The following is a 24,518-nucleotide window of genomic DNA, read 5'->3' on the forward strand; positions in this document are numbered from 1 at the left end:
AGAGAGAGAGATTCTATTCTAGCTCTCTGAAGTCTTCCATGATCTCTCCCCATCCAGAGTATCCTTTCTCCCCTAAATTTTCCTAGAACTCCTTTTCTGGACCATTTATTTCCACCTTCATATTGTAGCTTTGAACATTTTGTGTTCTCCCAATTAGTATGTATGGCTGTATAATACCCTCATTATTTTAGATATAATTTCAGAACCACTTCCTGGACATTATTGCATATTGACCTTATCTAGTCTTGATCTTTTCCTACATTTCTCTTTCTTTGTAACCCCAACACTTAGCACTTGGCACAAGTAGACCCTTATACTAGTTGATTGATTGACATACTGAGCTCCACAAGAGTTCTCCCAGGGCCCTTATCAGAATTTTAGGAGTGACTTGAAAGGCACCAAATAAGTATGGGGATGTGAATATTTGGGAATGCAAGGTCACTGTCTTCAAGTATCTGAAGGTCTTGAAAGTGGAAGCAGGATTAGTTTGGCTTAGTTTGACCACATAGGATAGAAATCATGGCTAAAAAGTACAGAGAGACAAACTTTAGTTTGATAGAAGGAAAACTTTCCAACAATTAGAACTCTCTAAAATGAAATTGGGCTGTCTGAGGTGTAGTCAATTACCATCTTTAGTAGTGTTCGAGATAATATAATTTTTATCAAGATTGAAGAAAATGGGTATTCTTATATCCAGGTTGATCTGGATGATGTGTAAAGAACCTACTGCCTCAGATTCTGAAAAGACTAATTTTTCTTCATTGTAAGAACCCTTTCAGCACTTGAAGCTGACTCTATATGTCTTTCTTGATCTAATTCTAAATAGTGTATTGTAAAAATCAACCATTCTGGGGGGCGGGGAGCCAAGAAGGCAGGAATTCCCAGAAGCTCATTCCTCCCAAAACTCCAAAAGCCATCAGATTATGACTCTAGCCAAAATTTAGAGGAGCAGAACCCACAGAAAGACTGAGTGATACAATTTCCCAGTCCAAGACAACTTAGAAGTTTGGGGGGGGGTCTGTTTCACCAGGACTGGGGGTTGGAAAAAGTCATTACTAGCACAGCCACAGCACAGCCAGGTTGAATATCTAGAGCCCTGGGGGCACCTGAGTCTGTGGCAGAGGAGGCAGTTTCCAGACTTCCTGGACCCAGGATTACCAGGAACAGCTTGAAGGGGTGGTGAGAGAACTCTGCTACACCAGAGTGAGTGTGGAGCAGCCCTGTGGTGAGAACTTGTAGCGGGAGTCAGGGAAGCCAGCTTGCACTTCCAGAGCACAGTCCACAAATGGTAAGGGGTTGGGGGAGATGGAAGAGGTCCCTCTGCTCACCCTGGATCAGGATTCAGCTGTTTGCATGCACCCAAATACAGGTGGCAGTTTGGACTTCCATACTACCATAGCTGATAAGGGACTCTCCTCACAGCTCCAGGGCAGAGGGGAGGACCTGTGGTCATCCAAATATCAAAGCACAGGCAAGAAAGCAGTCAAAGCCTCTTATAAAACCTTGGAGGAATTAAAGTCCCCCAAACCCCCCAAAACCTTGGAAGTATAGTAAATCAGCCATAGGCTGAGGAAATGAGAAAATAAAAGAAAAAGAAGAATCTGACCACAGAAAAATTACTTTGGTCCCATGGAAAATTCAGTAGATGACAAAATCGAAGCTTCTGTATCCAAACCTCCAAGAGAAATAGAAAATGGACTTAGGCTAATGGATGAGCTCAAAAAAAGGCTTTGAAAAGCAATTAAGGAGGCAGAGGAAAAATTGGGAAGAGAAATAAGAGCAATGTAGATAAATCATGAAAATCAAATCAGCAGCTTGGTGAAGGAAATACAAAAAATACTGAAGAAAATAATATATTATAAAACAGTTTAGGCCAAATGGAAAAAAGCAACACAAAAGGCAAATGAGGAGAAGAATGCCTTAAAAAGCAGAATTGGCCAGCTGGAAAACAAGATTAAAAAGTTCTCTGAAGAAAATAATTCCTTGAAATGCAGAATGGAACTAAGGGAAGCTGATGAGTTTGCAAGAAATCAGGAAGAAATAAAAATCTTCCAAAAAAAAATACCCCAAATTAGAAGAAATTGTGAAATATCTCAATGGAAAAACAACCAACTTCAAAAAGAAGAGATAATTTAAAAATTACTGGTTTAACTGAAAGTCATGACCAGGAAAAGAGCCTAGACTTCATATTTCAAGAAATAACATAGCAAAATTGACCTGAGATCCTAGAAGCAGGGGAAATTCACTGTTCACCCTCCTGAGATTCCAAAAGGAAAAACTTCTAGGTATAGTATAGCCCAAACTCCAAAACTCCCAAGTCAAAGAGAAAAATACTAATAGCTGCCCCAAATATAAACAATTCAACTACCGTGGTTCTATAGTCAGGATTACACAGGATCTCAGCATCTGCATTAAGGGCTTGTAGGACTTGGAATATGATACTCTGGAAGGCAAAAGATCTTGGTTTACAACTGAGAATCAAACTGAATATCCTCTTTCAGGAGAAAAGATGGACTTTCAATGAAACAGGGGACTTTCAAACTTTCCTATTGAAATAACCAGAGCTTAACAGAAAGTTTGATCTCCAAGTACAGGACTCAGGTGAAACTGAGGAGGTGGATGAGAAGGACTAATTATGAGGAACTTAATGATGTTGAACTGTTTGTATTCCTGCATGGGAAGAAAATACTGATAACTCATAAGAACTTTCTCATAAGAGCTGTTAGAAGGAGCATATATAGACAGGGCACAGGAAGGAGTGGAATATATTGGTATAATATAGTAAAAAGATGGAATCAGTGGGTGATAAAGGAAAGTACTGGGAGGAAGAGAAAGGAGAGGAAGAAGGGGCTAAGATATTTCACATAAGAGTCAAGAAAAAGTTTTTTCAATGGAGTAGAATGGGAGAAGGCAAGGGGAATGAGTGAGCCTTCATTCTTATCAGAAATGGCTCAGAGAGGAAATAACATACACACTTAATAGGGTATAAAAATCTATCTTACCCTAGAGAAAAATGATAAGAAAGGGATGGGATAAGGGGGAATGAAGGGAGGGAGGGGAGGAATGGGTGATAGAAGAAAGGGAAGATCATGGGAGAGGGTAGTCAGATACAACACACTTTTGAATAGGAACAGGGTGAAAGGAGAGAGAGAATAATAAATGAAAGTAGGGTGGAATAGAGTGGAGGGAACTACAGCTAGTAATAGCAACTGTGGGAAAAATATTGAAGCAACTTCTTTGGTGGACTTGTGATAAAGAAGTCAACTCATTCCAGAGACAGAGCCATTGAAATCTGAACACAGACTGAAATACATTTTTTTCTCTCTCACTGTTCTTAAGGTTTCTCATCTTCTTGAGGGGGAAGTGGTGTTTATGTTTACTCTCATAACAAGATTATTGTAGTAATATAAAATAAATAAACAAAAAATAAGTAAAAAATATCAACCATTCTTTATTAAGTTCCCAATTTGAACTTGGGCTAGGAACTCATAGTATTATCTCTTAGCTCCTTCATGAATCAAGAGGTTCTGTTTGCTTTTCTCCCTGGGACAATGAATTCTAGAGAAAATTGATTATGTTGGAAGGCAGAGTGATACCTGCGGGTAAGGAACGTCCATCTGGAAAGGTGATAGGCTTGCCAAGCTCCCTGGCGATGGTGATGCCAGGAGGGTAGAGGCGGAGGGCTTCTTTGATGCACATGGTGCTGTAAGGCATCTGGTCCAGGTGGTTCCTGTAAAGAAGCACAGACAAGAGACAGATGGAGAGGTATGGGTCTCCATGAGGTCTATAAGAACTATGGGACTTTGAAGTTCTATCTCTTAGAAGACAGCCAGGCAGCTCTCTATTTTACCAGTTGTGTGACTATGGACAAGTCACTTAATCAAAGGTTCCTTCCAGCTCCATTTATGTGATCAACAGTCCTCTTTAAGTTGGCAATGAGTCAAAGACATCAGATAAATTTAACTGCTGATATGCCTAATATTCATCCCACATATGATATAGAGAAGGAAAGCAACCAAGATGGAAAAACCAGACCATTTCCTAGCTCTTATGAAACTGAACAATTTATTTAGGGCTTTGCCATTGGGTTTGTGTTTTATCAATTCTCATCAAAGGGTACCATTGTTAGTAAAATAATTGGATTTGGAGTAAAAAAGCCCTTAATTCAATTCTGGTCCCTGCTTCTAAGCAGCAAGAAACTTTTGTTCTTTGAGTCTCAGTTTCTTCATCAGTAAAATGGTTATAATAATTTTTTCACTTCCTTCCTCACAAGTTATTGTAGGGAAAATACTTTAAAAAGCACTGTAGAAATGAGAGTCATCATTTTAAATAATAAAAACAAGACACATTCCAATGCTAAACTAATTTTGAATTACCCTTATTATTAAGACTATAAATAATACAAAGTATTATTAAAGGGATAGTTACTGAAAATCTAGAAGGAGCTATGTGATTTTATGGAAAGAGTACTGAACTTGGAGGCAAGATATGACCAGATTCAAATGCTACTTCTGATACATGTATGTATGAGCACAGTTTCCTTATCTGAAAATGAGAATAATAATAGAACCTTCATCACAGGATTTTTATGAGAGCAAAGTGAGATAATGAATATAAATTAATTATAAATGTAATTAAATATAAATATAAATAATATTTGCTTTTCAAATTTAAGGTTCTATAGAAATGCTCACTATTTTTCATCATCATCATCATCATCATCATCATCATCATCATCATCATCATAACTAGTTGAATAGATAGACCCAAAGAATAGTAATTGATGGTTTGTCTAATGGTTTAGTTTAGGGATTTGTGCTTCATCCTTTCAGCTTTTATCTATAACTTGGGTAAATGCATAGATGGCCCCCTTATCAGATTTGTAGATGACACAAAATTAGGAAGGACCTGTGAAAATTCGAAGGACTGAAGTGAAACTGAAGGACCAAGTGAAAATTTGAAAGAACTAGAACATTGACATGAATCTAAGAAGATTACCCTGATAAGGGATAAACATAAAAACCATGCTTGAGAAGAAAAAAAATCAACCTTAAAAGCTTAAGATAGGAAAATACCTGGTTAGAAAGCGATTGCCAGAAAATGATCTGGGGTTTTCAGTGGCCTGCAAATTCATATGGGTCGACAGTGTGACAGGGCAATTAAGAAAGCTATGCTATAGTTGCAAAGGTGAACTTGATTGACTGAATTAACCCTATCCTCCTTAGAGTAATTAACAAGATACTTGATATCTTCCATCAGGTGAGATCAACTTAATTGAACCAAACAATAAATCAAAGATATTAAACTATGCCCTTTCTAATTAACTTGGAAGAAAGGGAAGTCATTGGGTGAATTAAAATAATATACATAGGAAATGTGTTGGGATTGATTAAAAAAGTCTTGTCATGCCCTGTGGAGTATATTATAAGGCAGCAAACAAGTTTGGAACTCAACATACAGTGATGGGATCAAGAGGCACTATGACCAGTTAAGAAGGAAGCCATACAAAAAATTGGAAATCAAGTAAATGTCCTTCAATTGAGGAATGGCTTAGCAAACTGTGGTATTATGTATGTCATGGAACACTATTATTCTATTAGAAACCAGGAGGGATGGGAATTCAGAGAAACCTGGAGGGATTTGCATGAACTGATGCTGAGTGAGATGAGCAGAACCAGAAAAACACTGTACACCCTAACAGCAACATGGGGGCAATGATCAACCTTGAAGGACTTGCTCATACCATCAGTGCAACAATCAGGGATAATTTAGGACTGTCTGCAATAGAGAATACCAGCTCTATCCAGAGAAAGAACTGTGGAGTTTGAACAAAGACCAAGGACTATTACCTTTAATTTAGGGAAAAAAAACTGCTATCTTATTGTCTGATCTTTCTATCTTTTATACTTTATGTTTCTTCCTTAAGGATGTGATTTCTCTCTCATCACACTCAATTTGGATCAATGTATACCATGGAAACAATGTATAGACTGGCAAATTGCCTTCTGTTGGGGGTGGGGTGAGGGAGGAAGATTAGGGGAAAAATTGTAAAACTCAAAATAAATAAAATCTTTTAAAAAATAAACAAATATGAAATTCAAAAAAAAGGAAGGTAGACAGCCCCTATTTTCTTCATCTTCCTTTCCATGATGACAGGATCACTATTTCACTTTTTGAAAGGCTGGAAGTTTTGAACTTTTTATCACTGTACTTGCAGTGTCCTGGGAACAAACTGGTGGTACAGTTTACATTGGGAACCAAGGACAAACTGAAGAGAAGGGGAATGTTAAATAAGAAAGGATTTACTAATCTGTTGTCTATTCTGTTGCAGAAACTGCATTTAAGTACTTTTTATTAACATACATTTCATTTGCTCTTCACAGCCATCCTGCAAGGTAGGTGTTCTTATTGTCTCCATTTTACACTTGAGAAAACTGAGGCAGGTTAAGAGGTTAAGTGATTTGCCCAGGGTCTCAAAGCTAGTAGATGATGCTAGATTTTAACTAGTCTTCCTATTTCCATGCCTTGTTCTCTACACTATCAATTCTTCATCTGACAGGACATTTCCATTTTAAATGTTTATCCAAGACCAACTAACACATAGAACAAAGGCAGCTTCAGTACTTTATAAAAAATCCAGAAGAAATCTACATCATACCTAAGGAGAATTTCATGAGGTTCTTTGTTTTTTTGTTTTGTTTTTAGGTTTTGCAAGGCAGTGGGGTTAAGTGGCTTGCCCAAGGCCACACAGCTAGGTAATTATGAAGTGTCTGAGGTCAGATTTGAACTCAGGTACTCCTGACTCCAAGGCTGGTGCTCTATCCATTGCACCACCCAGCTGCTCCTGAGAATTTTATGAGGTTCTTAACAAAACAGAAAAGGATTTCTAGGACCTATGGATTATGCTCTTTGCCTTAAGATGTTAAACACACTTTCCCCTGAACTTTGAATGTACTTTTAGAAGTGTGCCATAGGTTTGCAGGGATATTTTGAACCTATTGTTTTTATAATACTTTGGTAAATACAGATTTCTAAATACTAATTCTGCCTAGCTAGTTGATATTTATGGATAACCAATGGGGGAAGCACTCCAGTTGGGGTTCATGAACTATAATGTCAGAGAAAGCATCTCAAATCTATTAGGAATATCCCCAGAAGTCCAACGGAAGAAGTAGTCTGCCTGTGTGAATTGGGGGTCTGAGTAGCCTGTACTACACAATTGTAAGTCAAATTATTAAAACTATCATGCCTAAGACTAAGGAGGTGACAGTCCCACTCCACTCTGCCTTGGTCAGACTACATCTGGAGCATGGTGTTCTGTATGTTACCTTTTAGGAACGCTATTGATAAGCCAGAGAAAATTCAAAAGAGACAATGGTGATGAAAGGGCCTTGAGTTCATGTAATATGAGGATTGGGTATAGGAATTGGGCATGGCAGGCCTGGCTTCCCTATTACCATCCTCCCAGCTTTACAAAGCTTTACAACCTCAGGGTCATTCTAGACTCCTCTTTCTCATTCATCTCTCATATTCAAACCATTATCAACAAACTGCCCAATCTTATAATTTTTCTGACCTCACAGCATCTATTGTATTGAATTCTCTACTCATATAGTCATCACTCTATTTCATATCCTCAACACCTCTTGACTAGATGATTTTTATTGTCTTCTAATAGGTTTCCCTGCCATGATCACATCTCTCTCCATCCTTATCTACCCTTTATTTAGCTACCTAAGTGATTTTCTTAAAGACTAGGTTTGGGGTGGCTAGGTGGCACAGTAGATAAAGCACCAGCCCTGGAGTCAGGAGTACCTGGGTTCAAATCCGGTCTCAGACACTTAATAATTACCTAGCTGTGTGGCCTTGGGCAAGCCACTTAACCCCATTTGCCTTGCAAAAACCTAAAAAGAATAACAAAAAAAGACTGGGTTTGACAATGTTTTCCTTTAATAAAGAAACTCCAGTGGCTTCCTATTATTTCCAGGATTAAATATAAAGACCTCTGACCCTTAAAACACTTTATAACCTGGCCTCTTCTATCTTCTAAGACTTCCTATCCTTTACTTTCTACCCTTTTCTCTATGATCTTGTCTCCCTGGTCTATTTGTTATTCCTTGAATAGGAGACACCATCTCTCAGCTGCATGCCTTTGAGTTTTCTGATTGCTCTCTATCATCACTGCCTCTAGTGTCCCTGACTTCCTTCCAAAATCAGCTCAAGCACCATCTTATGTAGAGAGATTTTCCTGTCTCCTTACCTATTAGCTTCTCCTATAATATTTTCTCCTACTTACTCTTCATGTATTTTATATTGCTTCCCAAGGAATTTTTTTGCCTTTCTTTATGTTCCCAGGACTTATCACAATGCTATATATGCTCACATGTATGACCCTATGTCTGTATATAGGTATGTATATATTATATATGTTTGAATGGTAACAAGCATTAATTAAGTGACAGGCTTCATTCTAAGCAAATATCTCATTTGATTTTTCTGGGGAAGTAAATTCTATCATTATTCCTATTTTGCAGTTAGGAAACTGAGACTGAGAGTTTGTTAATTGTTCAAGATCCTATAGCTAGTAAATGTCTGAAGCAAATTTGAACTTAAGTCTTCCAGCACTTTAACTACTATGCCACCTAGTTGCCCCAATCACATATGTACTTATTATCTCTGAGAAAAGAATCCAAATTCATGGAGATTAGACATTGGTTTCTTTTTATATTCAGAACCTAGCATAGTGCCTGTCATATGATTTATTGATTAATAATTGTATCTCTTTGCCTCTATTGTATCTCCATGAAGACTCAATACAGGGTCTAGGAAACAGTAGATATTTAAATGAATATTGCTGAATTGAAATAGACTTACCATTACATCTGGGTCCTGGCTTCAATATGTCAAAAGACTTGAGTCAGGTACCTATATTTGGCAAGGATTCTGGGCTGGGGGGGGGCACCTATTGTTTTAGGAGGGCAACCACCTCTACCAGAATTAAAACATATTAAGAGATCCTGGGTGAAGAAATAAGGATACGTGACAGGAAGCCAATGGTGCCAAAGGAGGGAAACAAGTGGCAAATAATCAAATAACATGGATTAAGTGTTTGATGTTCTTACCAGGTAATGGTGTCTCCCTGTTTTAGGATACCTCTGATCTCCTCCCGGCATTGACGTTGATGCTCTGGATTCATGGCCATACAGTAGAGGAGCCAGGAAAGGCTAGAGGCTGTGGTGTCAAGGCCTCCAAACACAAATGTATTAAGCTCGGCCTCCAACTCTTCATTTGATAAGCCTTCTCCATTTTCACTCTGGAAAAAAAAAGGATAAGAAGTAGTCATTTATCCAAAATCAATTTTTAAATGATCCTTTCCATCAACCAAATATGAGACTTGCTGTGATAGAAAAGGCTCTGATTTTTTGGCATGATTCATAGATACCCATTGACATTATTCATAGAACCTTCCCTCCTCTAATAATGCCAGTCTTATCCCTGAATTCTCAAATGGAGTATTTTCATATCCCTAACAGATTCATCAAGGGATATTGCATATCACAGTAATCTGTATTTATGTTTTATGTTATCACTAAACAGTAATCTTCATGAGGCCAGGCCCCAGGAGCTATCATTCTTTAGCATAAATATCACAAAATTCCATTTATTCATCAAAATAAAGACTTGGGGGCTTCTTAGCTATGACAACTTCATTTAATCTAATTCACTGGTTATTTCATTCCAATAACCCATTTGTTTTTCTTTCTATATGTACTGCTTTTCCAGTAAAATGCAAATTCTTTGAGGTCAAGGGTTATTATCATTTCTGTCTTCAGATACCCAGCACCTAGCATAGGATCAGGCACAAGGTGAGTGCTTAATAAATGATGATTATATCGAATTGAATGGAACCAAAGTGTTGGCTGTATTTGCTCAGATGCTTGCTGACTTACTTTGGCACAGAGAAGAACATCCAGAAAATCCAGGTACTTTTTCTTTCCAATCTTGTCCTGTTCACTATCATTCTTGAGGGCTTCCCTCCTTTCCTGGATGATTTTGGCTGGAGGAAAGTACAAAATATTTTCCTCTTACCATGAGGAACATGGAGCTGATTATTGCCAATGATTATGCAAAGAAATGATTCTGGGACTGACATTGACCTTAGATCTCATTTGACTTGAATATATTGGTGGTTGACAGGTTCAGGCCACCTCTTTGCAACTTCCATTTATTGTTTTTTGTTTTGCCCATTGGGGCTACTTAATTCTTCCATTTAGCTTGTTTCCTCTAGGTCTTTTCAAAATTAAATAGTCCTACCAGATCTCCTAAAAGCCACTTTTAAAACTGTCCTCTAACCTGGTTGTTCTCCTTTGATGCTCTTAAATTTATCAACGATCTGCCTAAAATGACACCCAGAAATCTGTAAAACACTACAGATTTGATCTGACTAGGGACGATTATGATAGCATAGTTGTTTCTTAATCCTGGAAACTATATTTCTTTTTTCTTTGCCTTTTTTTAGGGCAAACAGAGTTAAGTAACTTGTCCAGAGTTACACAGTTAGTAAGTATCCTGAGAGTGGATTTTAACTCCAGGGTCAGTAGTCTATCCATTGAACCATCTAACTGCCATGACACTATACTTCTTTAAATGCAGCCTATGATTGCATTAAATTTCTTGGTTTTCCTATCATACTTTTGGCTCATTTTAAGCATATGGTTTAACTGGAAATTTCAGATCTTTTTCAAAGAAACTGACTTCTTATCATATTTCCCCAATCTTGTACTTATGAAATTGACATTTCAAATTTGAATGGGAGCCTTGAAGTTTATTCTTATTACAAAATTATAATATTTGATCTAATATTTTATTTGAAGCTTGATTTTTGCCACCCAATTAAATTCCATTAAATAGTTATTATTAAAGACTTACACCTGAGATGCAAAAATATATCTTTTATACTTGGAATGTTCTCCTTCTTCTCAGTCCTTAGAATTCATACTCCTTTAGGAATCCCAACTTCAAAAGTCTTATTCTTTTTTTATTTTTTTGCAAGGCAATGGGGTTAAGTGGCTTGCCCAAGGCCACACAGCTAGGTAATTATTAAGTGTCTGAGTCTGGATTTCAAAAGTCTTATTCTTATATTTCCCAAAGGTTGTTCTTTTTATTCAGATTTCTTTTTTCCATGTTTTATATTTATTTATCAATGATTTTATCTTTCAGGTAAGAAGTAAGCTACACAAGGTCAGGGATTGCTTTCATTCTTTTCTTTGGATCCACAGAGCCTATCAGTTCTAGATACATGGTAAATGGTTAATCTATTTTTTTGAATCCAATTAAATTGAGTATCCCAGCCAACTGGGGTCAGTGAACTAAAGAGCATGTAGAGATAGCCCAGGATGCAGGAAATACCTGGGTACTGATGTGCTATTTGACAGAGAGCCTGGAATTCTTGCCCCTGAGAGCTCCAGCTGTAAACCAAGTCATTGTGAAGGAGGTAGTTCTGCAGGCGATGAAAGATGAGTTCTGAGAGTTTGGTCACAGTTGAGAGGTAGTTGATAGAGAAACTATAAGAGGAGGCACAATGCATTATTAGGGATTAAGATTTTGTTCAATAGGCTCTTCCTCTGTACCCCTCACCACTTACCTTTCTGTCTGGGAGTTGGTCTGGTCATTGAAGGCACATTTCATGATGCTTTCCAAGGTCATCAGGCAGATGGGCTCACAAATATCCATAGAACTGTCCTGGGTGCTGAACTTCCGCCATGTATCCTGGGACAAGGAAAGTAAAATTGGCATCATCAATGTCTTCCAAAATTGTTTCTGGCTTACCTATGGAATGACTCCTCTCTCTATCTCTCTTTCTCTACTCTTTATCCCTCATTTTGTCCCTTTATCTTCTTCTGTCTTTCCATTCTTTTCTCCCTCCTTTCCATCTCCATCTCCTTCCCTTCCTTTCTCTAGCTCCATGGACAAAATACCATATGTAGAAATATTAATACTGTTGGTCTGATATAATGGAAGGAATGCTTGACCTGAAGTCAGAAGACCTGGATTCAAATTCAGTCTCTAGTACTTAATGACTGGTTTGCCCCAGGTCAGACATTTAATCCCTCTGAATTATTATTACTACTGACCAATGACCCTTTAATATCTTTACATAAATTAGTTTCATCAGATTGTTTTCCTCCTAACACTTAATTGCACTCAACTACATGGCAGTCAGGACTAGCAGGGAGGATTCGATAAGCCATTTTACCATGTAGATTACCTGTATTATGAAGAAAGGTGCTGAGCACAGTGTGAAAGAATTGGGTGCTGAGAGTATTACTGGGAGGCAGGAAGAGAGTACAGAGGAGAAGAAAGAAGAGAAAGGGTACCAAACGTTTTTTTTAGCTCTTTTGAGATAAACATGAACTTATACCGAGTTAAGGAATGCATATTAAGTAGTGGCATAGTGGAGAGGGTTAAGGTTCAAGGACCTCATAACTTAGTAGTTGTATGATAATTGGCAAGTAGCTAAACCTATAGACTAAGATTCAGCTTGCTTATCTGTAAAATGAAGATAATGACTATAGCATTTAGCTTACCGATTTGTAGTGAGATAATATATTGAAAGCTCTTTTCAAACTTTAAAGCCTCATATCAATAGACACCAAATCTCAGATGTCCTTTGAGGCCATTTTCAAATTTCCTTGGTTCCTCATCTTCCTGTATACCCCAAAGTTCATAGCACAGTGCTTGGCACAGAAGCAGTTGTATATATTATTTCTGCTAGCTGACTTTGTTTCCTGAAAGGTACCCAACAATTTGCAGGGTCCCTGGGCTGTCTATTTACTTACCAGCATCCTGCAGACAGAGTCATTCATCACTTGAACATAGGGCTTCAGAATGCTGCAGTGGAAAGCAGGAGTTAGTAGATGGCGATGCTGGTACCACTTCTTTCCTTCAAGGCTCAGCAGTCCTTTACCTTAAGAGATCACAAAGACAAAAACCTCTAATCATCTAAGATGACCAAGGGGATATTCATGTGGCACCATAGAAAGAGTCTTGGTCTCAGAGGGCTTAGGCTTGAATGCTGACTTTGAATCTCTCAATTGTGTAACAATGGCCAAATTATCTTCCCAGTCCAAACCTTGGTTCCTCCAGCTATAAAATAGGGATAACATTTATATTGTTCTATACATAATGGTTATAAGGGAAATGATTTCTAAGTACTGGCAGTTACTATTTTTATTAATAAAATAACTAATATTTATTTGATGTTTTCAAATGAATTGAGCATGAACTTTTGCATTGTTTCCATGTGGATGTGATTCTAGTTTTGGAAGGCTCTGAGAGAGGAACAGACTGAGACAGGATTTGCTACGCTAGCAAGATTTTCCTACGTGACTGCTCTTCTGGATTTCATGATCCCCAGAAACTCATCTTCCCACAAAATGCATCCAAATCTGTAACCCACTCCATACCAGATCATTTCTACTTAAAGGTTTTCATCATTTTTCTCTAGGTTACCCTTCCTCCTCCATCTGCTTTTCAGATTTTTTTATGTAATCTCCAGCATTAGACTATAAGCTTCTGTGACTTGCTTTGTATCTCCAGCACTTCACACAGTGGGGACTTAATAAATGTTTATTGACTCTGATTCTGAAAACAAACTCCATGACAGATTGGATGCTTATAGTTCCAGGATCTGCCTTGTTTATTTCTAAGAGGATCCTCAATTAATTGACTTCAGGGAAGGAATTTTTCAGTCATAACAATGTCCAGAGTCATTCTCTTAACCAACTGAAAAGCTGCTCTCTGAAATTGAGAAGATAATTTCTAGTCCATTTAATTCATACATTGTCAAAATTAGGGAAATCATCAATTTATTAAGACAGCTGACATTTGACTCTTTCTGCTAAAGGGCAAAGTTATATTCAGAATTACTCACAAGCGAATGATTTGAAAGCACAGGTAATCAGATTTGGACCCATCTTAGTATATTTCCCTTGAACAGCTAGATGGTACTATGGACAGAGGTCAGGCCTGGAGTCAGGAAGACTCATCTTGAGTTCAAATCTGACCTTAGACACTTACTACTGTGTGACCCTAAGCAAGTCATTTAACTCTATTTATCTCAGTTTACTCATATGTAAATTGAGATGGAGAAAGAAATAGTAAACTGCTCCAATATTTTTGTCAAAAAAACCCCAAATAGAGTCAATGGAGAGTTAGAGACAATGGAAAAAACAACTGAACATCTAAAAGTATATTTTCCTTAGTCTATGGACATGTCTGCTAATTAGGACTAGCTGAATGATCACAAGTGAGACCTGATTGATGATTCATTCTCCTTTTGTGCTTCTTCCTTGTTGAGTTTTTCTACTCCTTAATTCAATGCTGCAAAGAACAGCATCCTTTCTTAGACTCATGCAAAGCTCAGGGTCTTTCCTCTTATGGGGAGCATATTCTATATTCCATTGCTACATATAAAAAGCATAAGGAGAATAGACTGAAGTCTTGTGACTCAAGAACGAGAACTGTTTGAAGTCTTTCTTTAACTATATCTCTAACAACTTTATCTCTTTAACAACTATATCTATTTCTTTAGCAACTATATCTAAAACTTTAACAACCATATCTCTAAAATAATACCTCGCACACTGAAACAAATTTACCTTATTCTACAATGAAATTCCAAACTACCTCTAATGTTGCTATAAAAATATTCCTCCTTGAATTGACTAGGACAATGATTAAATGAAGAGAAGGAAAAAGTCTGACCAAATTAAATGATAGAAATGTCACTTGACTTCACCTTTGGCCAGTTGGGAAGGAGTATCCTTGGAAGTTGTTTTAGGGAAATGACTCTTTAGGAAAATGACACAGTTTAAGTTACTATTGTTCTGTGATTGTTACCTAAATTCTGAACTTTTGCTTAAAATCCATAAAGACATAAAGAGGGGTAGGGGAATCAGACAAGGTTATCCTTTATGATTAGTAAAAGAAACAACAGTCAAACCTGGGTTTCCTGCCTCCTTGTAGCTTCCTACATTGTTCCATGTTGTGCCTCTGAAGGCCCAACAGAACACATCTAATCCTTCTCCATGGTAGCCTTTCACACCCAGAGACAGATACTTCTATCTTTCTGGGTGCCATCTTTCCAAAGGTAAACAGGAAATTTCTCAAAATAGAAGATAGATCCTTTTAGATAAGAAACCACTTCTTGTTCTCTATTCTAGAGCAAATAGAGATTCCTCATGGCATTAGGCAAAGGACTTATTTGACCATAGTGAATAATGAGATCAGCATATGCTTTGCAACAAGGTTTTCTGGGAAGACTTTGCCTAAAGATGGTTTGGTTAATTAGGACTCTTAGAAAGCCAGGGGAAATCCTTAGAAGAATTGAAAACTGAGAGGAAGGCTGATTACTAATGGGTATGAGAAAGAAGATAGCAGCATGAGTCAGCTATGTGAGCTCTAGAAATTTCAAAGAAATATTGGTGGAGGGGAAAAAACTGACTGAATTTGGAATGAAGGCTAGTAAAAAGCAGACATGTTTTGGGGTAGGGAGAAAGGTTCATTGATTGACATCTTAGATCCTCACCCCTAAGTTAAAGTTTGTATGTGACTTTCTCTCGGTCTCTTCTAGTAGTTTTAGAAAATTGATTGTCATAGTTTTCCTTTGCCTTGACTGAACCTCATTCGTAGAAGGTTCCCTTCTCATCTCTACCTCTGACTTTCTTTAAGATTCATTTCAAGCATCTCTTTCTTCCATAAACCTTTTCCATGGGGGCAAAGCCAAGATGGCAGAGTACAGACTAGGTCCTAGCTGAACTCTGAATAAACCCTTCTAAACAATTAAAAAATAACAGCTCAAATCAGTTTTGCAGTGGTAGAGTCAACAAGAGGTCCAAGGGAGACATTTTTCCAGTTGGAGACAACTTGGGAGGTCCCCAGGTGAGGTCTTAACACTAGGGTGGACACAGACCTAGAGCATTTCAGGGACACCAGGGGTGGACCTTGGAGGTAGCCATGATAGCAGCGATAACTACAGCAACAGCTTTGGGAACTTTCAGTCCAGAGATAGTAAGGGGACTGACCAACTAGTCGATTACAGGGCACAGGGGTTGCAGGCACTAAGTGCAACTGGAGCTGATTGGTAGTTCAATTGCCCAGGAGCAGCTCTGGGCTGCAGAATGGTGAGGAGAGCTTGTGGAAAGCAAGGGCTCTCATCACAGTTCTGGGATCAAGAACAACATTAGTTCTTGCGGTTGCAAGAGAATAGGAACCCTTGTTGGGTAAAGACTAAAGCACAGAGTAGGAGAGCAGGGATCACAACTCCTCCAGGATAACAATACTTGGGAAGTACTGAAAATTTGCAGACCCCAAAACTAGCTCTGAAAACAGAGCACAAAAATGCCTGAAGTTGGGTACAGTATCTCAAAGTGAACAGAGTCTGACTTTGACAAAAAATGAAAAGAGAAGATATAGGAAAACAAGGTAACAACAATAACAAAAAAGTAAACCTTGACCATTAAAAGATACTACAGTGACAGAGAAAATCAAGGCATAAACTTAGAAGATCACAATATGAAAACAATTATAAGCAAAGAAAAATGATAATTGAACCCAAGCCCACAAAAAATCGTGGAAGAGTTAAAGTGTGGTAGAGGAAAAATTGATAAAAGAAATGAGCGATGAAAGAAAATTATGAAAAGAGAATTAACAGCTTGGTAAAAGATGCACAAAATAATGAAGAAAATAGTTCCTTAAAAATTACAATTGGGCAAGTGGAATCTAATAGCTCCACAAGACTCCAAAAAACAATAAAACAAAGTCAAAAGAATGAAAAACATAAAGGAAAATGAAGACTATCTCATTGAAAAAACAACTGATATAGAAAATAGATTAAGGAGAGATAATTTAAGAATTATTGAACTACCAGAAAGTCATGTTAAAAAGCATCTAGACATCATCTTTTAAGAAATTATCAAGGAAAATTACCTTCATAGCCTAGAATCAGAGGGTAAAATTTTGTAAGATTCTCCCTATCATATCCTGAGATTCCAAATGGAAAACTCCCAGAAATATTACAGCCAAATCCCAGAGCTCTCAAGTCAATGAAAAAAATATTGCAAGCAGCTATAAAGAAACAATTCAAATATCATGGAGCCACAGTCAGGATTACACAGAATTTAGCAGGGTCTACATTAAAGACCCATAGGGTTTGGAATATGATATTTTGGAAGGCAAAAGAACTTGGATTAAAAATAAGAAACTTACTCAGCAAAAGTGAGTATAAGCCTTCGGGAAGAAAATAGACATTTCATAAAACATTTCCAAATTTTCCTGATAAAAAGACCAGACCTGAACAGAAAATTTGACATTTAGACAGAAGTCTCAAGAGAAGCATAAAAAAGTAAATATGTAATAGTAATTATAAGGGACTCAAAGTTAAACTGTTCACATTCCTATATGGGAAGATAATACATATAATTCCTAAGAACTTTATCATTTTTAGAGAAATTAGAAGGACTCTGCCAACAATGAGTGTTGGCATGATCTCCAAAAGAAGAATATTAGGAATGAGAAAGAGATATACACTGGGACAAGGAGGAAGGAAGAAGCAGAATAAGGAAAATTTTATTAAATAAAGGAGGTGTGTAAGGAAGAGCTTTTATAAGGGAAGAGAAAATGAGGGGGTTGCAGACAATACTTGAATCATTCTCATTGGATTTGGCTTAAAAAAGGAAATATATATATATATATATATATATGTACATATACATATATATGTATTCACACTTGGTTGTATACACACACATATATGTATTCACACTTGGTTGGATATAGAAATTTATTTTATCTAATAGGGAGCTAGAAGGGAAAGGGGAAAAGATAATGTGGAGGGGATGGGAGGTTGAAAGAGGGAGGGCAGATTGGGGGAAATAGTTGGAAAAAAGGCAGAATTTTGAGTAGAAATAGCATAAAAAGAGAGAATAATAAGTACAGGAAAATGGGATGGAGGGAAATGCACAGTTAGGAAAAAATAACTGTTTGTTGTGAATGACATGAGAACTGACAGAATAAATGCAGAAAGCAGAATAGATTGGAAACCATAATACAAGAATATGTGGTGTACAAGAGACATATTTGGGTCAGAAAGATACCGAGCTGAAATGAAGTTTTGTAATAGAGTTTATTATACTTCAGCTCAAGTGAAGAGGGCAGTGATAGCAAACATGATCTCAAAGAAAGCAAAAGCAAGATTAGACCTAATTAAAAAAAATCAAGGAAACTGAATTTTGTTAAAAGGTATCTTAGACAATGAAGTAATATCAAAAAAATTTTAAGTTTATCTTAATAGAGGCCTTATTTCTCAGATATATATGGAATGTAGAAATAAAAGTTATCCATTGTCCTATAAAAATGCTACATCCCTCTGTTGATTCTTATTCTGTTTGCCATCCATCAAAACCTTCACAGATTTTAACAGGAACACATTTCTTCCTTCCCTATTTATTAGACTTGAAAACTTTCTTTAGCTCAAGTTCAGTAGTTCAATTCTACATCGATTTATTGAATTTCACCTTTTTTTTTTTTAGTTTTTTTTTGCAAGGCAGTGGAGTTAAGTGGCTTGCCCAAGGCCACACAGGTAGGTAATTATTAAGTGTCTGAGACAAGATTTGAACCCAGGTACTCCTGACTCTAGGGCCGGTGCTCTATCCACTGTACCACCTAGCTGCCCCCAAATTTCATCTTCTTGACACCATATTTTATCATACTAGCTCTGTTGTTTCCCTTGAAACTTTGTATTTACTTTTTATGTTTTATATTGACTCATCTTTGTGCATCTTCCCTTTCCCCCTTTCCCCCCAATTAACATAAGCTCCTGTTACCAGGAATTTTTCTTTGTCATGCTTCTGATTCACTGAAAAAAACAAATTAACCATAGGTACTTACCAATCCAGGGGACAACAAATTTGTACTCAAGTGATATTTTGGGATCTATAAAGTCAAACAGAGAAGAGAAAAGGTCTGTATTAGGTATAAATATAATGTCAAAACCAAAGCAGTTTTGTAGGCATTTTGCTTGGGGTTAATAGGCATGTAACTCGGTCATTGGATTCATGGTATCCTAGCAAAATGCAGCTGTTACTCTGGAGAACTAACAGTTAGATAATGTAAAATTACAAAAACAGGATTCTAAGTTGTTCCTTATTCCTTCCAAGATGATCAGGAACACTGATTTGAAGAGCTTCCTAGAATGGAGCTCAAACTACAGAGGATTTGTTGTATCAACTAGAATATTGGGTTTAGGGGCAGAAGACCTAAGGAGATATCCTGGCTCTGCCTCTTATTACCTGACAAGCTAAATGATGCCATTAATGATGCCATCATTACAAAATTACTCAAATCCTGGGGACAAAATTCTGCCTTGAAAATCACTTGAAATGAATGGGAATGCTTATATGTTAATGGCAACCAGTACAATTAGATCGGGAAAAGATAATGAATGTCTGCATGGAATATGGAAAATAAACACTTTCCATATGACCAGTAGGGATATGCAAACTGGTTATCATCAGCAAATCTAGGATCTTTGGATCTCAGCACTGGAAGGATCCAAAATTGGTGACTTGTCCTGCTTCCCAGCTCAGACAGTTGTGTTCTACAAGATGTTGAGATGGAACTGGATCTTCTAATTCTTCCTATCACAAATGGACCATTCCTCAAGACCATTTCTTTGCCCTTTGCTCTCATTTCATTCTCTTTAGGTCCCCTTCTGATAGGGACATTTAGCATTTTAATTATCATTTTTTTTTTTTGCACGGCAATGGGGTTAAGTGACTTGCCCAAGATCACACAGTTAAGGTAATTTTTAAGTGTCTGAGGTTGGATTTGAACTCAGGTTCTCCTGACTCCAGGGCTAGTGCTTTATCCACTGTGCCACCTAGCTGCCCCTTTAATTACCTTTCTAACAGGAAGGAGGTAGCTCTCTGGATACAGAACATGGAAATCATAGGACTGTAGGATCATGGGTTTATAGAATTATATATAATCTCAGAGATAATCTAATCTGATCTGTTTATTTTATAGTTGATGGAATTAAGAGGTTAGGTGACTTTCCCAAAGTTATACAGTAATTAAGTGACTCGTCCCTACCAGTATATATATTCCTCGGTACCTATGGATTGAGTTATCATCTTCATGCAGATCACTCACATCTCTGTAAAATCTAGCATTTCTCTTTCCTGAGCTTCAGTAACATATCACTAACTACCTATTAGACATTTCAATTTGAATGTCTGAAGGATATCTCAGGCTCAATATGTCCAAGACTGTTACTCCCTAACTACCTCTTTACTAAGGGATAGTTCTCAAGTTCTTTTGGGGACACCACAATTCTTCCACTCTGCCATCTTTAGACTGTTGTCTTCAATTCCTCATTCTCTCACCTCCTCCCCCCATAATCAATCATCTATCAGATCTTGTTCTTTCTACTCCGATGCTCTCTCCTAAATGTGACACTCTCTCTTTACTAACATAGTTACCACCTTAGTTCAGTCAATCAACAAGGATTTTTAAGTATGTCAGTTGAGTGCTGGGAATTCTTTGTAGAAAGATAACAGATAATCTCTTTACCTCTTTGCAGACTATTGTAATGTCCTCATCAATCTTTTTTGTCGAATGTCTCTCCTCAGTCTCATCAATCTTCACCATGCTACCAAAGCCATGATCCCACCATATCAGAATTCCCCAGATTCCCTATTACCCCTAGGATTAAATATAAATTAGACTCCTAAATCTTTTAAAGACTTTTGCCATAGCATAATTAACTCTCTTTGTCTCTCACTGTCTGTTTCTCTGTCTCTCTTCAACACAACTGTTTTCCTCATACAAAGAACTACACATTCCAGGGCTGTGTCCTAGGACCAGCCCTTCCCCATCCCCATTCCCTAAGAGAATCCCTCATTTCCTTCAAAATGGTGAACATGAATGACATTGTTCATGAAGTCTTATCTCATTGGCCCAGTGGCTGGTGCCATTCCTTCCAAACTACTTTGTCAGGGAATCATAGAATCACAGAATTTGAGAATGGTAAGCAGCTTTGGTGTTCATTTACTCTCTATACCCAAAGAATCACCAAGAATTCCAAACAGGGTGATCCAACAGCCTCTTCAGTCAATGGGGGGAGGGCAACTTTGATTGTTCAAGGAGTTTTTGCTTTATTTTGCTTTAAAATTGAGCATAAATTTTCCTCTGCAGTTTCTACCCATTGTTTCTGGTTTTTTTTCCCTCCTTCATCAAGCAGAACATCTCTAGTCAACTTTCCCCTAAAGCAGCCCTTCAAATACTTGAATGCAGGTATCACACCTCTCCCTGGCTTTCTCTTCTTCCGGCTGTACATGCCCAGTTCCTTCAACTGATCTTCTCGTGTTATGAACTGAAGGCCCTTCCTCATCCTGGATGCAGTTTCTCTGGATATTAAATTATCAATATTCTTCTTAAACTACAATACCCAGGGCTGACTCTATTCCTTCAGATGAAATCAGACAAGGGCTGCATGCAGTGAGGTTGTATATTCCCAATTTCCAACAGCTCTGACAAACTCAGTGATTTTTTTCTTAATGCTTATCTTCCTTGATCTCTCTGAATGCACTGGCATTGTTGGTCACCCTCTCCTTGTTATCTGCTTTCTACAAGTCCCTCTCATTCCAGTTTACTTTCTGCTCGACTGACAAACTGATTTTCCTAAAGTACAGGTCCAACCACACAATATTCCTATTCCAAAACTATAGTAGTGGAGGTAGCTAGGTAGCTCAGGACAGGCCCAGGAATCAGAGGACCTGAGTTCAAACCCAGCCTCAGACATGTAATAATTACCTAGGGCAAATCACTTAACCCTATTGCCTTGCAAAAACCAACTCCCCCCCCCCCCCCCCCCATCACTAAAGTAGCTCCTTACACCCAGGATCAAATATAAAACCTTCTGTTTGGTATTTTCTCAACCCTTCATTATTTGCTCACCATCACCATGGTGAGAACTTCCTCTCCACTGCCATATATTCTGCGATCCAGTGACACTGGCTTTGTTCATCTATGCCTAGAATGATTTCCCTACTCCTTTATGGCCCCAGATCTTTCTTTGAGTGCCAATTAAAATACCATCTTATGTAAGAATAATAACAATAGCTCATATTTATGTGACCACTACTATGCTAAACACTTTACAAATTTTATCTTATTTTCTGTGTGAAGCAATTGGGGTTCACTTTTGTCTTTGTATTCTCCTGGTTCTGCACACAGTAGGTACTCCATAGATACTTGTGGATTGATTGGGTTCTATATGGCCTTTCCTATCCTTTCTAAGTCAGATGATCCACTCTGAACATCCTTACCTCTTCGGTTCAGAAGAATTTTTGCATACTCTGGATCATAGATATTTAAAAACACCTGAAAGGCACCAAACCAGCGAGGGAAAGCACAGGGGTACTTTTCTACCAACATATCGAACTGTTGTAGTTCTTTTTCCATGTAAAACTAAAATGAGAAAAGCAAAAGGGTGAGTTTGAATAGTCAGCCTAAGGAAAACTTCTCCTCCCTCTCTTGGTTTCCAACCACCTCTTTAACCCTCTAGTATCTGAGAAGCTCCAAATGAGCTCAGGATACTTTAGCATGGAGATATGAGTATGGAATCTGAATTTTAGCAGTGGGAGGAAACCTTTGGTACCTTTTGCAACCTACACCTTGGCAAGAATCTTTTCCACTACATCCTGGATAAATGATCATCCAGGTCTCCTTTTGAAGATCTGGAACAGTTGGAAATGCAAATTCAAGGTCTGTTTACATATCTGCTGAGCATTTCTGTTGAGCCATCTCATCAGCATCTTAAATCCAGGAGATCCAGAGTAATTTTCTCCAAAGTCCATCTATTTACCAAATATTTGCCAAGACACCACATTAATATAACCTTTACTATAGCCCAGTCCTTGCTATTTCTCACCAAAATTGCTGAAACAGCTTCTTTATTGGCCTCCCAAAATCCAGTCTCTCCCATCTCCAATCTGTTCTAAATAGACCTAAGAAAGGAGGTAGTATGTGCCAAGCAAATCAAACCACCTTGACCACAATTTCCTCCTTGAACCTTCATGAAAACACACCAGGATTTTGAATCCTTTTTTCCCCAATTGATATTTTATTTTTCCAATAATGTATTATGACAGTTTTTCAACATTCATCCACATGCATATGCATATTTTTAAGTTACAGCAGCAAACAGTATGGTGAATTTTGTACATACACATTTGTGTTTAACATATTTATTCATTAGTCATTTTTTATATGGGGAGCTAGAATTAAGGGAATAGAAAGAAAACCATGAGATAGAAAAGAAAAACATAAGAGATTTTTTAAAAAAAGTGAATGTAGTGTTCATCAGATTCTGAGGGGTTTTATTTTGTTGTTCTTCCTCTGGACGTGGATAGCATTGTCCCTAGCAGATCTCCTCATGTTGCAGGACTTTGAAACCTAAAGTATAGGGAATTGCACTGTCCTCAAAGCTACTGAATCCGCTTTCATCCCACAACCATCACTGAGGGGAGAATCATCAAAAAGAAAGGACTCTTCTTTCTCATCACTACCAGAAATAATTGCTTTCCAATTGTCACTATGAGGAAGATGATAGACACAGGAATCCTGAGAGTGGCAGCACCTTCTAGACCACCAGTCCTGCCCCCAGTTTAGCTATTATCTAGGGAAGCAATTTTTATAAAAAAGTGTAAGTGGGGGCAACCATCCCTATCAGCAGCCCCACACAGGACCTGCAGTCTGGTTTTTGATATCATTCAATTGAAACTGATCTTTCCAAAGTTGCCAATAATCTTTTAATTGCCAAATTTCTTGTTTTCCCCCTTCAATCTGAATCCTGATTGACTTCTCTGAAGCCTTTGACACTTTGATTGGAGATGACTGGTTGGTGGCTATGTGAGCGGAGAGAAGGGCCATGGAGATATAAACAGCAAGACCTGGAACAATGGAGCTGTAATAAGTGCAGAGAATGATACTGATATTTCTAGTCTTGTTGAGTGGAAGGATGGTGGTATCCTTGATAGGGAAGTTAGGAAGAAGTAAGGAATTAGGGGAATGGATGATAAATTCAGTCCAGGCCCCATCCCTGCAGAATATTATCATTGCCTAGACTCAAACAAAAATTATCTGTTATTTTACTGGTAGCAAGGGAAAAGAAAACTAATTTTTAAGTTTATGAATGTTTGAGGAGGGCATACTCCTAGCCATTTATTAAATGGAAGATAGTTTATAAAATGGCATTTTTTTCGAGAAAGATACAAAGCTGATTTTTCTTGGCTTTCATTCCTTTGACATCATCTCTTGGAAACTTTAATTTATTTTTTGTCCTTATTGCCATTCTTTCTTGAATCATACTTATTTTTGTATATACAACCTCTTTTCCCCCCTCCCAATTAGACTTGAGGATAGGAGTTGTTCCCTATCTATATTTCCTGTTCATT

At 37.6% G+C, this 24,518-nt stretch overlaps 1 protein-coding gene and 1 long non-coding RNA gene across 3 annotated transcripts in view; one reads left to right on the forward strand and one right to left on the reverse strand.

The window, feature by feature from the left end:
* LOC141512507 (uncharacterized) overlaps nt 1-13,649 on the forward strand; it is a 38,309-nt gene extending 24,660 nt beyond the window's left edge. The window contains exons 1-4 of one of the 2 annotated variants that reach the window (XR_012475522.1): nt 7,999-8,409; nt 9,149-9,866; nt 11,221-11,302; nt 13,320-13,649. This is a non-coding gene — a long non-coding RNA (uncharacterized LOC141512507). Of the gene's footprint in view, nt 1-7,998; nt 8,410-9,148; nt 9,867-11,220; nt 11,303-13,319 lie in introns of those variants that run through there. The other variant, XR_012475521.1, reaches the window with a different exon arrangement.
* The window catches only part of LOC141512506 (cytochrome P450 4X1-like), a 34,016-nt gene that overhangs the window by 6,660 nt on the left and 2,838 nt on the right, over nt 1-24,518 (reverse strand). Inside the window, exons 2-9 of the mRNA XM_074221504.1 lie at nt 22,389-22,530; nt 18,949-18,993; nt 12,840-12,967; nt 11,645-11,769; nt 11,410-11,564; nt 9,951-10,057; nt 9,123-9,313; nt 3,597-3,730 (exon numbers count right to left, since the gene is read on the reverse strand). Coding sequence (XP_074077605.1) covers nt 3,597-3,730; nt 9,123-9,313; nt 9,951-10,057; nt 11,410-11,564; nt 11,645-11,769; nt 12,840-12,967; nt 18,949-18,993; nt 22,389-22,530 — 1,027 coding nt within the window. The remainder of the gene's footprint in view (nt 1-3,596; nt 3,731-9,122; nt 9,314-9,950; nt 10,058-11,409; nt 11,565-11,644; nt 11,770-12,839; nt 12,968-18,948; nt 18,994-22,388; nt 22,531-24,518) is intronic.

Source organism: Macrotis lagotis, chromosome 2, assembly GCF_037893015.1.
Source record: "Macrotis lagotis isolate mMagLag1 chromosome 2, bilby.v1.9.chrom.fasta, whole genome shotgun sequence".
Classification (NCBI taxonomy): domain Eukaryota; kingdom Metazoa; phylum Chordata; class Mammalia; order Peramelemorphia; family Peramelidae; genus Macrotis; species Macrotis lagotis.